Source organism: Coturnix japonica, chromosome 4, assembly GCF_054131305.1.
Source record: "Coturnix japonica strain WE chromosome 4, WE-NBRP24, whole genome shotgun sequence".
Classification (NCBI taxonomy): Eukaryota; Metazoa; Chordata; class Aves; order Galliformes; family Phasianidae; genus Coturnix; species Coturnix japonica.
The window spans coordinates 84,611,082-84,628,453 of NC_140666.1; the positions used below are offsets into that span (position 1 = coordinate 84,611,082).

General features: G+C 40.5%; 1 protein-coding gene across 40 annotated transcripts in view; it reads left to right on the plus strand.

The window, feature by feature from the left end:
- Nucleotides 1-17,372, plus strand: part of LOC107313850 (uncharacterized) — a 118,186-nt gene that overhangs the window by 64,755 nt on the left and 36,059 nt on the right. For 8 of the 40 annotated variants that reach the window (XM_085547462.1, XM_085547472.1, XM_085547486.1 and 5 more), the window contains 3 exons: nucleotides 269-336; nucleotides 3,119-3,223; nucleotides 9,307-14,825. The exons of 1 other annotated variant lie outside the window; for it this stretch is intronic. In XM_085547462.1, the coding sequence (XP_085403588.1) occupies nucleotides 269-336; nucleotides 3,119-3,223; nucleotides 9,307-9,458 (325 nt within the window). In that variant the 3' untranslated portion in view covers nucleotides 9,459-14,825. Of the gene's footprint in view, nucleotides 1-268; nucleotides 337-1,742; nucleotides 1,804-2,397; nucleotides 2,499-3,118; nucleotides 3,228-9,306; nucleotides 14,826-17,372 lie in introns of those variants that run through there. 31 more of the 40 variants (XM_085547471.1, XM_085547479.1, XM_085547478.1 and 28 more) reach the window with 19 other exon arrangements.

A 17,372-nucleotide genomic window follows, 5' to 3' on the forward strand; every position in this document is an offset into this window, starting at 1 on the left:
GGGTCTAGTGGGAACAGGTGGCTATTCTGGGCTGCTCACTGGGAAATGAAAGGATGTCAGAGCAACACCTCCAGCTCCTTGGTGAAAACTGGGGTGTCTCATGTTCCCATCTGATGTGGTTTGTACTTTACCAGAAATGTTGCAGCTGCTGGACTCAAAGAACAGACAACTCTATATGTTAAGGCAAGAAAACATGTATTTTGTTGATTTGTAATGTTGCTCCATCCTGGGTGTTATCCTGAGAAACTGAAATTCCTTGGTCCCGTAGGGCTTGTGGTGAGGTGAATGGCAAAGCCTCAGTCACTTCAAGAGAAACAAAATTGGGCTTTTATTCAGGTAGGTGTTTTTTTTTCCCCTCCCAGAAATGCTATGGAGCCATATCCTCTATTGTAATCAAACAGTGTTCTTTGTAGTTGTCAATCATAATTTCTCTGAGCTGGCTCTGGTAGACAAACCAGCACGCTCACACAGATCCACAGAGTCTTAAGAAATAAAAAAGCTTACTTTCTCTGAAATCACTTTGGCCAGACTCCTTTTATTTAATAGGAAAGTTGTGATACAGTGCAACAATACATCGTGCATGCCAGAACAAGATGAATGCCACTTTTGTGTAGGTAGGGAAATAGTTGTGATGTACAAAAGAGATATTGTTTTTTCCATCACTTTGGCCAAACTTTACACTTAGCTTCTCATGTCGAGAGAGGGTGTGACAGCAGATAGGATGTAGCCTTTGAAACTCCATCTCCGCAGAGAAAAGACAGATGGAATCCAGCTGGCGGATATCACACACGTTTTCTGTTCTCCCTGATATCACAGATCTGATAAACACGGAAGAATAACAAGGCTTTATAGAATGCAGATGAACAGAGGAGCCTATCTGTATGTAAAAAAGAAGGGCCTCAGTTGGCTGAATACTTATTTCTGCTAAATGAAAGTTAACTCCCACGATCTCATAAAGCGAGAATCTACCTGCTCAAGGCACAGATTTGATTATACACTATACAAATTTATTGACCTCCCATGGCTGTTGTTACTCTGATCTCATTCAACATTGTGTCATGTCACACTCATATTAATAGCAAGGAGAAGGAATGGAGGCGGAGGATGTGCGCACTGAGCTCACCAGCTTGTGTGAGTCTTTGCCTCTGAGAGCATGATTCGTAGCCTGTGATCATCCAAAGCATGTGCTCTGGTTTTTAAAATAAAATCTTAGAAACCTGGGAATAATGTACTAAGGTAAGTGTTGTCTCTTAATGGGAACCAGGAAATGGTAGCTGCACATACCTGAGACAGAGGATGACTCATTCCGTGACCTCCTTTGGCCTCACCACGTCCTCCTGTAACCTCATTTTTCCTGCTTCAGACAGAGTTGCAAGGCTTTGATATCTAGAGGATTTTGTGATGTGATTTTGCTCCCCAGAAAAACTACAGCAATTAATAAGAGGCCTAATTAAGGATCTACTATGACTGCTGGCTTCTTTGGTGCAGGTAGTGGGTCAGATTGTAATATATTTTTGTTTTACATGGTGAATTCTGATCCACTTTCACTAAGTGAAAGCAGCATTGCCAAAACAGTGAACTTCTGATAGAAGGAAGCATCTTCTTTGTGTAAATATCCTCCATATCTGAAAGAGCTGACACTGATACGAGTTTCACAAAGAGGTAAATATTAAGTGTATACATATAATAAATTCACCCCCATGATGGCACTCGAACATCTTTCCATTTTGCCTTGTATGAAGTTACAGTGAAGCGGAAGAGAATCATGCTGGCAATCTTTGCCTTCCTGAGTCCTTTTCAATGGTAAGCAGGTTATTTTTTCCTTTGTTTTTGTGTATTTATGGCTGTGTATATATGGCTGTTGCACTTGCGCACATCCTCACTTGTTGCAGCCTAGAACTCTCCTACTCAGCTATCATAGCTGTGCTTTTCATCACATTACAGTACTACAGTGATAACTTTAGTAACAGTCATGTACTGTGCAGAAGCTCCTGTACAGTGAAGTACAAGCTTATCTGTTCCCATATCTGATTTGGAATGTTTATTAGCTCTTGTTTCATGAAGTACCAAGTTAAAACATTGAAGTTTTCAAACTAAAATCACAAGAGTAATGCTGCCAACAGTTGTGCTGTTTCCTCAAGGAAATAAGAGGCTAAATTTGGCTTTCAAGCCCACTTTGTGACTTGCTTCTTGCACTCACAGCTGTAACACAGGGTAGATGTCTTCTAAGAAACCTGCCCAGTAGTCTGAATCTTGCTCCAGACTCATAACTGCCACACATGTACCCCTTGCCACAACCTGCAAAGAGTGAAGAGATCAGAAAGCGTAGCAGGATGAGAATGAAACACATTAATGTTCTGAATGGCCTTAAAGAGATCTTATCTTCTTCTTATGCAGCACGTAAAATGCACTGTTCACATCACCTTGAACCTTGATGCTTGTTGACATTGAGAAGAACAGGCTCTACCACAAACAGTTGAGAAGCCAAATCAAGGGGGGTGAGTGACTGTAAGAAGAACTCATCTCCCAAGCATTTCATCTTGTTCTCTATAGAATCATAGAACAGCTTCAGTTGAAAGGAATCTTAAAGGCAATCGAGCTCCAAACCATTCTCTGCAAACTGTGTCCTTCTGTTGCTGGCATGAAGCTGCTACAGAATCCTTTATTTTTGAAGGGATGCTATTGGGTTGACTTATGTACTCAGCAAACTGGAATCAATCTATTAGGGGAAAGGAATTATTTGGTGGAGGCTGGAAGCAGTTGAGTTCATGAGGTGAGATCCCATCTAGAAATATATTGCTAGTAAAGACTAATGCTAACTGATGTTTCTGCTAAATACGGTGGAGAAAACATAAACCTGATGAAAGTAGACCTGCACAATAGATAAGTGTAAAGTAAAAGCATTAGTCTCTTCTGTGGCTACACTGTTTTCCCTGTGCTTGATGATTCTCCATTTGCAGAAGTCTGATGTTCAGGGCTCTCCATGTGGTTTGGTGGAAAAGAAGAGACTTTCGTATTGGAAAATATGTTCCTTTAATGCTCTAGACACTTATAGAACATGCTTATTTTATAAAGATATGACTTATGATTCAGCTTCTACGTTTTTACACCTTCACAGATCTCCCTGTGCATTTTCCCAACCATGTGTTCCACATCAATCCAATGCCACCAATCCGGTCGCCACCACACTCACAAGAAAATGCTCATCCATGTAATACTCAAGGTTTGTTGTCAAATCTAGGCTTCAGTAAATAGTAAAAGGATGAGAATTGTGGTCCTGAGACTTTCTTCTTATCCAACATTGTCCATAGCATATTCTAAGCCACAGAATGGGAAGCCTCCTTGAGACACTGGCTTTTAGAACTGGAATTGGAGTCCCACAAAATCTGTCCTGTAGTAGGCATTCTGCTGGGATTCCCACTTAATGTTAGGTAGGAAATTTCAAATGATATCACTCTAAATCAACACAATCTGCCCACAGCAGAGGGCTGGAACTAGGTTTAAGGTTTTTTGAAGCTAAGCCTCTCCATGACTTTCTGATTTTAAATATGAGTGAGGACACTGTTTGGCATCAGTTCTGTCAATCCTGTTGCTTTGACACCACACCACGCCTGTAAGAACAGCAAAGAATATTGCTTGCTTATGTCCTCCATTCAACTCCTCTCTGTTTTCTTTCAAGGTTTCTAATTATTGTATTGTGGAAGGAGAGGGGAAACACCGTGGTCAGACAAAAGGTGAAAGAATAACATGCCCAGGACTCAGCAGCAAGTAACTTGTCAACCCGACCACTTCTTCCAGACACATGAAAAAAGGAGAGGAAGCAAACATAGATAGTGGAAGGTCCTTTAATCTATCAGAAAAGAAACATCACAGGAACCAAATTAAATCCAGACTCATTCATATGAAAAAATAAGTTAGCAGCTATGATGATTAACCGTTGGAACAAAGTACAGAAGGAAGTTGTAAGATTATTCCCTATGTCCTGGTGTCAAATCCAGACTGTATACTATCCTATAATGTATGCTTTGATCAAAGAAATTCTTGGACTTGACATTGAGGAGGTCAGACCAGATAAAGTGATCATTCCTCTGACCTTAAAGCTCCACAAATATGTATATTCAGAGAGAAAGACCAGACTGTGGTTGCAGTCTGGCACAGGGACACCAGAAATTTCGGTTCAAGGCCTGGCTCTGTTACAGGTTTCCAGAATAACCACAGGCAAGCTGTGTAGTTTATCTGTACCTCTGTTCCCCATCTGTAAAGTCTGGAGGATAATCCCCCTTCTATTTGGTTCGTTAGCTATTTGAGGTATGGAAAGCAACTTATTAGGTGTGGGTGCAGACCTTGGCTAAAGTCTGTAAAGAAAATTTTGTAAGATCATTGCAAAGCGCGTACATCCATAAGGAAACCCTGAAGAAAGAGAAGGAAAGCACATTGGTAGGGAGGCAAGGAAATGCTTAGCTTTCATCAGTAGCCTCCAGAGTGTAATTAAAAGACAACACAAAAGAGCGTGGGGATGGTCACTCAGCCAAAGAATTATGATTTCATCTCAGGATGCTTCTGGATACAAACAGCATCCAAGGCCTCCTCATGAGGGAGTCTCTCGCTTCCTCCAGTGGCATTTGCAACATTGCACTCATTTATATTCTCATCAACAATAATCAAATGACCAGTGTCTATCCCTATCCACGCACAATGAAGACTTGTGCTTTCTTTGCTTAGCTAAGAAACTTTGTGAGCTTCTGCCAAGAAGTAAAAGATCATCTTGAATGGCTGGAACAAATTCAAGCCATGTTCCAGAGAGCTGGAAAGCTCACAGCCTTGTCCACTGCCCAGCTGCTCCTCCCTTCCTTATATCTTCATTGTGTGATCTATTGGTCTGTACACTGCTGCTGAATAGCTGAATGCTCCACCTGGTAGCTGGACATGCTTCTAGATTTGCTCTTTGCCTCTTGCCAGGGCTGAAATGTGAATAGCCTTTCACGATGCATAGGAAGTGGCTTTTAGGAAAGACACTGAGCAGGAGCTGGACTCCTACCCAGTTTGGGACAAAAGCACTGCATCCCAGCTGGAACCACATAGCAACATCTCAATGACTCCTTATGTGATCTTCTGTTAGTTATGTCCGCTCCAGAGAGAATGGGAGCTTATGTTTCCATCTGCTGCTAAGATTGCAAGTATGAACAAAATGCTCTTTGCTCCAGAGGTCTCTGGTTCAGTCCCTGATGGCAGCCACGTGGACTCGTATAATAACACATATATAAAAAATATACGTCATAACATATGTAACAACAGCACTTTACAAGGGAAAGTTACAAATGGAAACAATAGCCACCAATGCAGGTTTTCCAGGGCTACTCTAAGGAGAAAATAGGGGTCATTCTTTCCAGGTCCTCAGAACTCTTAACAAACCTCACCAAACTACAAGGAGAACCAGTGTTAGAACAAGGTACAGAAAGATACAAAAAGTGTTGGAGAAGGAAAAAACAGCTGTTGGGATGAACAGAGAACCATATCAGAAATACAGTAAGACACAGCTCCAAAGAGCGAAAAGATGCATTCGTTATTCTGCCAATCCCCCCTTGGCACAATGTCTCTGCATGTGATCCTCTTAGTCTATCACTGGTTCTCTCTGATATGCGTCTATCTGGTTTCTCATGGCTGCAATAAACCCTTCTACTGCGTTAATCTCATTTAACAGTTCCACTGGCTTGAAAAGAACCAGAGTAAAATTGCTGTGCAATTTCTGCTGGCATTATTATGGCTGTATCACTTGTCAGCTTCTGTAAACAAGATAAATATAGTTAAACTTAAGGCATCAGATATGAAAAAAATTGGCATGTTATAGCAGCCCGTCAGAAATACTTTTTGACAGGTACCACATAAAAAAGGAAACAAGAACATGCCAGAGAGAATAATAACTCCAAGATTTTCCTTTGCAAAATGTTTTTGCCCAAGGAGGCTGTTCTCTATCCAAGCTTTTTAGCACCATTATCTAATTCTGCTGTCACACACAGCAGCCTGTACCTGAACTGACTCCCTAGAAGCAGTGAATCCCAGTATCAGTCTCTGTATCTCACAGAGCCTCTCATCTCCAAGTGCATCAGAGGCAAGACCGCTGGAATCTGGCTACCTGGAGGCTGGAGGATGAAAGGCAGCACAGCAGGAGGCATGCAAAGCTGGGAGGGAGGGGGGATGGTTCCTGATAGGGCACGGGGAAAACCCATATGCACAATTGACTCCTAACTTGTTTGCACTGCAAGAGGACACCCCATGTGAAGGGCCCCTGTGATCATCACTCACTATTCCCCCACACAAGTGGTTGCATTGTGCCTGCAGCTACACTATACTCCACAGAAGACAAGAATCTCCCTTCTAGCACCTGCACGAAAAGACCAAGCCCAGCAACTCTCCCCACACCCAGGAAGTACCCACGCTCCCTTATCACCCCCCGGAGCAAGTCCCTGGAGAACTGAGATGGGTGAAGCTGAGAATGCAGCCCCATATCTCTGTGCTGGCAATGGAGGATTAATGGGCATGCCACAGACAAAAGGCGTAGAGAATTAGATGCCTTTTATTATACGGGGAAGGACAAGTTACAGGGTAAATACTGGTGGAGCCCCCTCAGGAGACATTCAAGGTCAGGCTGGATGGGGCATTGAGTGCACCCTCAGCTGTAGGCATCCCTGTTCTTTGCTGGGGAATAGGATTAGGTGGCTTTTAAAGGTCCCTTCCAACTCAGACAATTCTATGATTCTCAGAAAGCGTGAAGGTCAGATGAATGATTAAAAAAACCACATAAGTTATGTGTGTTGAGACCTGAGCCCATGGCTCCAGGGAGTGTAGGTGATTCTGAACCTGAGGTCAAGCTGGAAGGAGACTCAAAGTATATGGGAGAGTCTGCATTAGCTTATAGCCAGAAAGTCAAAAAACAGGTCTAAATATAATCATATTATAAAGGCCACTGCCAGAGGTCAAGCCACTGAAGCTCAGAAGATGAAGTGGCTGGTTTCTGCCATTGTCTGAATGCTATACAGTCAATAAAGAACTCCAGTAACCATTTGCAGTTCTCTCTCATGTAACTGCAGGTATAATGGGATGGGTTTTCAGCATTAAGAGAATTAGGGAAATTTATAATGTCAACCTATATTTTTTCAGTATCTATTGAAATACTGGACATCAAAGACTTGACAGAAATTCTTGTAGGGAATGGTGCTGAGGTTTGAGGGTGACTGATGGGGCAGACAGATCAGGATGGCATGATCACATAAAGAGCTCTGTGCTCTTTGTGTTATGACATTTTGCTTTTGAGGAAATAAAATTCCCATCTCTTCGCAGTCTTTGAAAGAGAATGTTTTAGAATCTCTTCACCTATTGTAATGAAAGGGCTAATAGAAAATTATTTTCCTGTATTAGATTGGGGTAAAGCAACTGGTAATGTTGCCCTCAAGAATTGCAGTTTCTCTCAGTGATAGAAAGGTTCCCACAAGAGTTGTGTGTAAATACAGTTTTTGACTCCAAGTTTGAGCCTTATTCTAGACCCCTCATTGAAGGAAGGCCACCTTCAGTTGATCCACATATAAATATGTATCTTCAAGATAGGAAGATACAGGCAGTCAAGGTGATGCCAGCTCCAGCACTTCCTTCTGGGCTGTAGGCTATGAAGCTCATGTACCTTAAACACTGCATGTCTTACCATATTGGTTTCAGTCGACCTTTGGGAATGGAAACATCTTCAGTCTCAAATGAGTCTGAACATATACAGGTCTTGCACCCCAAGTCATCTAATGCCCAGAAGCAATTATGGAAAGTAAATGAAAGAGAATCTTCTAGATAAATGAGCTCACAGCTGTTCTTACATCTTTGTTTGTAGCAGAATCCCTACTGAATCTCTTACCAGATCTTCTGACTGTGGTTTTAATGGTGGATAGATGTGCAGAGGCAGTGTTTTCCTACTGTTAAAATTCTTATGCTAATTTAATGAAATAGTCATGAAAAAAATATGTTACTACCATAGAGCATGAAGATAGCTATGACCTGTTGCATACCAGCCAGCTGCTATCAATCAGAATATTTAATTTTTAAGTTTACATACTTCCTTAACATTTACAGCTTTCTTTCAGTTAATTACAAATTTATGTTGATAGTAGATAATATCTTACTCCTTAGGAAATTTAATCTGGAAATGCTGGTGACTAAATGGCCACAGTATGTCCATGCTTATATGGAGAGAGTTCTAGATCTTTAAGGACTTGAAAATTAAACTGGGTGCCTTAGAAGGATAAGAAAAGTCCATCTCATTTATCCATCTAGTAATGTACCAAACAAGTTGTCATTAAAGGAACAAGGGAAGAACTGGTTACAGGTCTCCTAAGAGAACTTTACTAAATTTCTCATTCACCACCTCAGGTCTTAGCAATGACCTTATTAACATGCCTGCTATTGCTGTTCAGTGTTGTCCTCAGGCCATTGAACTGGAGTCATGAAGAGCAAACTGGATGTAGAGCAGTTCTGCTTTCTCTCCTTTTCTTTCTTGTCTAATGGTATAGGAGCCTGGTAACCATTTTGTGGTTATCAGAAGAGCTTCTGAGCTTTATAGGATCCAGCTCCTTCTGGTTTTTACCACCTACAGCAAGTGGACATGAACCCACAACATCCTTAACTGCATTCCAATCCAACCAAAACACAGGCGCTAATCATACAGTTACAAAGTCCTTCAGCTGCCTCAGATGGAAAGATTTATGTCCTCAAAGACTTGGCGAGCCCATTATTGCTCATTGTGTTTGCCTACAAGTTGCAAATGTTCTTTCCATTTAATTTTTAATGCAGCTGTGACTTGCCTCACTAAGCCCCAGGAAAACTGTAAAGGCACTGGCTGTTACTATGAACTTATAATCTCTTGGCAAAAGCAGCGTGTGCAAGCACTGCGTGACAGTTCACACCACCCTGCTCTGACTTTTATGTAAGAACCACATTTTTCTTTAAAGCAAGTGAACAGTTTTGATTTGCTGAGCCAGAGAAGAGAGTAAAATCACCCAGTGAAAGCATGGGAGTTCATTGAACATGTCTGAATCATGCATCATGGATCTACACATGGTTTACTGCTACTTATAAAACTCATTGCTCTTCTTACCTAGGGCTTCTCTTTTGCTTGATTTCTGAGTGCTCGTCGTCTCACTATCAGCAATCTTGAGGGGAAGTTTAATATTTCTTCTCTTTAGATTTCAACCCAAATGAGATTATATTGTTATGACACTGAATTTTGCGACTCGATATTTTTTTTTCATTCTGATTGTTTCTATTTAGGTAACATACCCCAAATTGTCTCTTCTCTCCAGCTGTCAGACCTCCTGTGTGGGGATATCCAATGTGCAAAGCCTGATGCCAAACATCAGCAAGCCACATGCATGGCACCTGCCATCCAGCCACAGGTAGAACTGTCACATATTGTCTGGTGATTGTCAGTCTACAACCATCAGCGCAGCGTTAGAAGCCTACACAGACCACCAGAGTTTGTCTCTTGCAGCTCAACAATCCCCCAAATTGAGAAGATCCAGCATTCCTCTGAACTACAACTGTTTTCCCAAAGGCATTGTAAATGCTGAATACTGCCTGAGGAAAGGTGAAAGCAGAAGATGATATTGCTTCTAACTTTCAACAGGCAGTTGGAAAAAAAAAATAGGATGAGGTTTGCAGCTGTTAATCTGGGGACCATGGAGAAAAATCAGTGTGACCAATAAAAATGAAAACACTGTTCCTTTGTTTATTAAACAAATTAATAAGGGCTTTATGTATCAAAGAATGTATTATGAAACAAACTCCAAAGTTAAGGGAATTTATATAGCTTGCCTATGTCTACATAGTGGCACACCTTTCATTCTTTATTACCTTTTACAAATGATTAGCTTAGCAGAAAAAAATCCATTGAAATTATTTTCAGAGATAGAAAGACTAAAAGTCTAGATAGAAAGAAGTCCTTTTCTACTTAGGTGATTCTATGATACACTTTCCCCTCCTTCCAACAACCTCCCTCCCCCCCATTGTTGACTGTACATCAAGTGGAATTTGTATCTTTACTCAGATTCCCATATTAAAGATCTTTCTTTAGTGCTTTTTTCAGATCCTTGTTCCTAATGGACTATATTTAGCATTTATTGTTAAAGATAAATGGGATGCTTAACTTGCACAACTGCTTCAGAGTATGAACAGTGTCTGTAACAGTGACCAGAACAAGGTGACTTGTAAATGATGTACACTGACACTAAAAGTGTCACTGAAACATAATGGAGCACTTTGCACCCCTCTGCATCCTTTGATCACAGCCACCCCCCTGAGACATGTTGTCAGCTCTGAAGACCAGATGGGAAAGGATGCTTGTGTGTTATAGTAGAATGATATAGCGAGGAAGTACCTGGCAGAATAAAAGAAGATTTCTAAGTAGGGTGAATTAAGAATAGTTGTAATAATTAATACCATAGCAGAAGACCTTGCTGGGTGTAAAATCAATGCCAACTGAATTTTCAATTTTTTAAGTTCAGGTTAGGTGCCAAATGTGAATTTTCTGAATATTAAGTTAAAAACACACTTCCCAGCAAGAACTGAGAACAGCATGAGTATCAATACATTACAAGCCTAAAACCAAATGGCGGGGTGGTCATGTTGCAGAATCACTTAGAACAAAGGTTAATATTATTATTCATGAGCCATTGTATATATCATGGATACTGTAAGGGGCTGAGGGAGGAATGGGGAAACTTGAGTTATCCATATTTACAGGCCTACACGTTTGTCACTTTGAGGAATAGGTTGGCTATGCAAAATGATGCTTACAAGACAAGGGATACTCAGTTATTCAAGAGGAAAACACTTGCATAGTTGGAATGTAAGTAAGCTAATGCATATCGTTATCACTTGTACAACAGTAGCAACCAAAACTCCCAGTCACCATCAAAGACTTGCTCAAGATCATGTGAAAACCTGATAGACACAATCCTTTGTCTGCTTCCCCTCAGCCATTTTCTTGTGTTTTCTGTCTCCACAAGTTTGTTTCTAACTTACAGGCCTGATCTTGTACCTCTGAGTGGATTCTGAATGGTTCCCCCAATAGAGAAGGTACTTGGATGGGATGGCAAGAAAAGTAAAAGGTTTCATAATGGTACTGCTAACATGCAGTGACATTTCTCCAGCTGGAAGATCTGTAGCCCAGTGAGATCACAGCTGGTGAGATTGGCTTATTGCAATTGAATCTCTAAAGTAAGTGCAAGGTTTCTAGAGTATGTAGTTTAGAGCTAGACCTGGATACTGCTGATATCTGCTATGCTTCCAGCCCAATTAGCTGTGACTGTTAGCTCTTCCATGTCATTCAACTTCACCCCTGTGATGGTGGTCTCGGCAGAATTTACCTGCATTATATAAAAAAGCATCACTGCTTTCACAGTGAAAATAACTAAACAACTTTCTACAGTTACTACGTGTAATGTAGGTTATCACCTCTCCTTCTGAGCCTACAGATTTCTTAACAGTTTGAATTCACTGACTAAACAACATTCCTGTGCACGTCCATAACAGCAAAGCCGCGTACTCAGTACAAATCTAGTGACTAGAAGCAATGAGTGTAGTGTCTGACAACAACGCTGTCATATAAAGATACAAAGCAGGGAGTATTTATTCACAGAACAACTTCTGAGAAGATTTCTTACAGATACTTTACAATTTACTTACATTTCGTTCAGTAGAGATGTCCCTTTTGGTATAATTACATCAATGATATGTCTATATCTCTTGACATATTTACATCATTTAATAACCTTAGCATTAATTTGTTTTGAAATATTGTTTCCAGCTTTCTTTAGAGTGATTACCTCAAATGACATGAGCAGTGTTAATTCCTGGAAATATGTCCTTTCAGCTTGTAGAAGTTTCTGTTTAAAGACTGTTGAAGTTGAACACGTTCCTGGCTCTAATGTATGGCAGAAGTGCATGGCTCGTTTTCCTTTTATTATTATTTCTCTTTTTTTAGTCTAATATTAGACTCTTTAGACCTCTCTATAGTGAGATCTGGTTGTTCTTATAAAGACAAACCCTGCACATATCATAGGAATTATGTGCCAAAGCAATGGAGTCCTCTGAGTTCGTCTTTGAGGCTTTTTGAACTTTATACAGAAATGTCTGCTGTGAGAGTTGTATATAAGCCACATAGTTTTGTTACTTGTAGATATCTCCCAGAAGAAAGTGTGACTGCTTTATCTTGTGAAACACTCAGAAACTGCAGGAGTTCCCAAGATTCACAATAATAATGTTTAGACTTCTTATAAAAGGCCACAAATGCCGTTATGCATATCTTTATACAAGATCATTGTAAACCAAACTGATTTTCCTTTACTTTTTTATTACTTTTTCCTCCGAGTGTGGATGAAACCAGGAGAGTGTGAAATTATGACCAGAACTGGCTTGAGTCTTCAGCTCGTGCTGAATCAAGTTATGCTTGGTAAAGGCTTTCCCCCATCCTCACATACAAAAAGCCACATTGGTTGTCATGGAAGAGCAGAATCACACACCTGTATGTGGCACTGGAAAGTGACAGAATCTCCTGAATATTTACAAAAAGCCTTTCTCCACAGTTAGCAAAAAGATTTCCACCCTACTGAGCCAAGGGCTTCATATCAGATTCTGCAACAGATTTTAACACTTTGTTCCATGTGTGGGTACGTACAGGTATATATGCATTGCTTCTAATGAGTACATTGCCTGAGAGTTGTGGCTTTGTGTAACATCTGTAAGTCATAGGGGGTATCTTCAAGGCATTTGATAATATGAGTACAGATTCACTGAGGGAATGATGCCCGTTAACATCACTGTGCTTACAAATATGAAATCAGAAGTATATACTTGAGTAAGTTGTCATTAGCAATCATTGTTTTGCCTGCTTTAGTCGATGAAAACAGAATTTTAAACAAGTTTTATGTTGTGCCTTATCCTGGATTTCTCCATACTTGAAGCCATAACACTGTTACGGCTCCTGCTGGGAAAATACTGAAAGTGTCTGTGTCCTATTTTTGTGTATAAATACTAATATCAACAACACAAAATCCACTTACGGACCAATTCAGCAGTCTGAGCTTTTTTTCTTCCTGGTTGTCACTTTGATAATGCAATACAATCACATGGGCTTGCAGCCTTGTCTGCTTGGTGTGCCATCATTTATAACACATTATCAGAGTGACAGCTGGCAGGAACAAGAGGCCGAGCGCCAGATACACACAGTGCATTTAGTGAAAAATATTCCCCTTTTACAACGCAGATAGACTGATTAAGAAGTGAGGGAATTCCTCTGCCATCCCCCACATGGCTGTAGTGATTCATTGGAAACTAATCCAGTTGCTGGCAAAACTCCATGCTCTACCTTCTCTCTTCTATTCAGGTTATATCCCATGGGATTCGCTGGGACAGTTTTCCCTGGCGAGGACCAAAAGCAGCGGTCTGTAAGCAATGAGCAACATCTCCATTTGCTTTAATTGGGCAAGACAAAAGGGAAGCTCAAGGATTCATTTTATGCAGTGCAAGAGTATACCCTGAAGAGCATCTTGTTTGCACTCCACTTGCTTTGTATTTTGCCAGCCTCCTTTCTCTGTGGCCCTGTTTGAATTCAAGCCCAAACAATATACTCTTAGAGCTTCCCAGTCACCATAAATCCCTGCTGCGTTCATCATTGTGGGTTTTTCTTAGGCAGCATCTCGAGACATCCCAGCAAACCCTCCTGATCCAGCCTGAGCTGCTGATCAATATTATCAAAAGAATACTCCTTTGAACTGTAGGAAGTGATCTGGTGTATTAAGTCCTCCTTTTAGTTTCTCTAAATAGTACTGTGACCTTCCTTAAAAGCTTTCAAAAGACAACACAGGACTTGTGTCCCTCAGCACAGGGTGCTAATTGAGGAACTACAATGAATTAAAGGAAGAACACATTAGAGAAGAAGACACTGTGAAGAAGGGATAGAGTTAACTGCCTTCTATTTCATTATTGAGCCAGCTGACTGTACAGGACTCCACAATGTTCTCAGGGATGTGGGGAGCGGTATGTGTTCCCTGGCAAAGACTCAAGATCTAGATTAAAATCTCCCAGAGTTAATTTAGGAAAACAATAATATTTAAAGTTGGAAGGGTTTTTTTTTTCTTTCTTTTAGTCTATATCCAGCCATGCTACACATGATCCCCAAGGCCTCTTTCTTGTCCATGCAGACCATTCCTTGATTATTCTTGTGAATACTTTTCCCCACATTTTCAAGCAAGAGAACCTAACAGGAAAAACATAAATTAATATTTTTGCTTTCAAGTTAATGTTTTGCTTTTCAGTAGAACATTGAGGAGGGAGAGATGGCAGAACAACTTGAAAGGCACAGTGGGGCCTGGATACTTGTAAAGACTATTGCTTGAATCTCTACCACTGTTCTCCAAACCATCACAGTAGGATGCTGTTAGGCATTCCTCACTAAATGTCTGTGGTTCATAGTAAGACTGATGGCCCATGCTGGACCTGCTAGGAAAAACACCCCTACACACTCTATGTGTCCAGCCCTGCCCCTGAGGAAGCCTTCCTGGTGCAACATGACCACAGAGCCATGAGATAACCAGCTTTCCCCAGGTGTTGTGTTTGTGGTCAGGGCTCTAACTACCACCATAAGCTGTAGGTTTCTTTTGCATGTCATCCTCATTTGCACCTTTGCTTTTCCACTTGATGTTCAATAAATACTTGATGGTTTTCTCTCTCTTCTTTTGCCACTCTTTGGCATGTTCCTGTGTCAGAAATATAAATTTCCTTGCATAAAAGTTACTTGTGGCCTTATTTGTGCTTTTTTTGTGTTACTTTGTGCCTGGTCTTCAGAGATCTCCCTGTAGGGAGGAAGGAGAGTAAAGGGGATAAAACAATTTGGGAAGGCAGAAGGGAGGGCTATCAGGAATCTCAATTTCAGTGTTTGTACCTCCTCGTTTGAACAAGGAATGCAGTGTGTGAAAGATAAGAAGCCACCCTTCCTAACCCAGTACAATGCAGCTTTGTTGAAATGTCACCAGTGCTGCTGGCCCTGTGTTTTTCTCACCCCAGCTCTGACATGTACACCGTGCCTAGTTGACACCCTGATAGGCACAAATCAAGGTGGAAAAAAATAGCAATTTTATTCACTCTAACAGAGAGAGATGTTAAAGTATATATATATATATATATATGGGTATACGCTGGTTTATCTATTTGCACAATGTTCATTTGTTCAATGTTCATGTGTAGATACGGCCTTAACAAACACTTAAGTGTCCCAGTCATCCCTGAAAGTGAGACTGCAGAGGTACTTTAAAAATTCACTTGAAGAGATTTATCAGTAAAAACAAGAAAAAGAAGGCATGAGGTTTTTGCCACTTTAATCTTTCCTCTGAAAAGTGGGTTTTTACAATAACAGGGCCATGGTAAGATAGCTCAAAGTGCCTCTCTGAGCTGTAATAAAGGCATTTGGGTGATGCCATCACTCTTAAACCTTTCCTTTTTTAGTAGCTACCAAAGCACATTTGCATTTTGGCTTTGCAGTAAAAGTATCGAAGTGATGTGGAACGCTTTCTCCTCCTCTCTGCAATTAAACGAGCACAATTAAAATGACCTCACTGCTCAAGAAGGACATTGATGAATTTGCTCTGAGCACTGTGGCCAATAGATGTTGATCAAAGATCATGGTACATCTTATCTGCAGAATGCAAAATGTGTCATAGACTTTTGAAACGTCTAAAATATAAATACTGTTTCAATGCATCAAATCGCTTGAGTGTATAGGAAAGCACGGTATAATTGCTAAAAACATTCTTCCATGGCATTCTTACTTTTGAAATGAGTATCAGAGTGGAAGTCCATTGCTGTTACTGTATTTTAGGCCCAGATTGCTAATACTGCAGAGGATTATAATCAGCATTTTGTTTTTTAAATAACTTCATTAATTCCTATGTTAACAGCCACATTTTTTGTGTTACATTTGTCATGTAACATGATGTTAACAGCAACTAGCCACATTTTCTGGGCTTTACTGGGTTGCTTCCAAGGCAAATTTACCAGATCCTTCTGGTGAACATGGCTGCATAAATCACGTCCTCATAGAATCATGTAATCATTTGAGTTGGAAAGGACCATTCAGGGTCATCCAGTCCAACTCCCCTGCAATTAACAGAGAATCAGAGCTCCAATAAAGTCCATTAAAAGTACATCAGTGAAATATTAGTATGAGAAGAGATTGAAGGTTATCCATTTCAACCAAGTTTGTAAGAAAGAGCAAAGGAAAGAAGAATTCTTTGCTTTGGACTTTGTCAGATACCTTAATTCCAAAGAAATGTGTCTGGAATAATTTCTGAAGTTCATTGATTAATTAATTAGGTTGTTCATTGGGCTAATGAGAACTGAAAATGAAAACTGCTAGAGATATGGAGAAAAACAGTGAGATTCTGTGTAGGGAATGACCTGAAATGAAAATCATTGCTGAGCATTTGAGTCTGCATATATGACCACATTTCTATCTGGTGAAACCCAAGCAAAACCATAAACTACTGTGGTGACATGCTTGGACACTGCATTCCATGCTGCCTGAGTGGTGATGGTTGGAGAACTGTTAGAAGAAAATGATCAGAGAGCAAAGAAAGGACTAACAGAAGCTATTCAGAAAAGCATGAAAGGGCATAATTAAGAGTAATGAGCTTAAAAGAAAACAAATGCAGGTCCAGGACTGGAACACAGACCCCAAACAGCAGAGCCAAAGAAACTCTGTGACATCTTCTGTCCCAGTACTCATCCCCTCCCTTGCTCAGCCTTTCCTTGCCATAGCAGAAAGGGCTGTGGTTGGGAAAAGGGTTGCAAGCAACCACAGCTAGCAATTCAGAGCAGGATTCACAAAGGGATTTCTGTGCCCAGTTCATACTGAAATCAGGGGAAGTCAAAATCCAAAAGTAACTTCAAATCTGGGGCGTTGGCTGCTGGCCAGGTTTATTTAGGTCAATGTTGATCTGTTGGCTTCTAACTTGTTACCATTCTGAACAATTGCTATTGTTGTATATTTTTTCCTTGCTGTGTCAGTATTTATTCTAGTTTATAGCCCTTTGAAAGTGCTCTGACAGACATGGGCTTTTTTTCACCATCTTCTCTAGTCCTGACTTGCTTTTCTTTCCATTCTTTGAACCAGAACTGCAAGGATATGTTCACTCATTATTCCTTTTTGTGATGAAACATATAATCTAATGAGTTCACCATGTAAACCTCGAACAGATACGTTGAAGATTAGTCTCTTCAATAATACTAGTCTTAGCTTGGCTGTCAGTATTTTATGGATTTTTCAGCTGTTCATTTGTTTG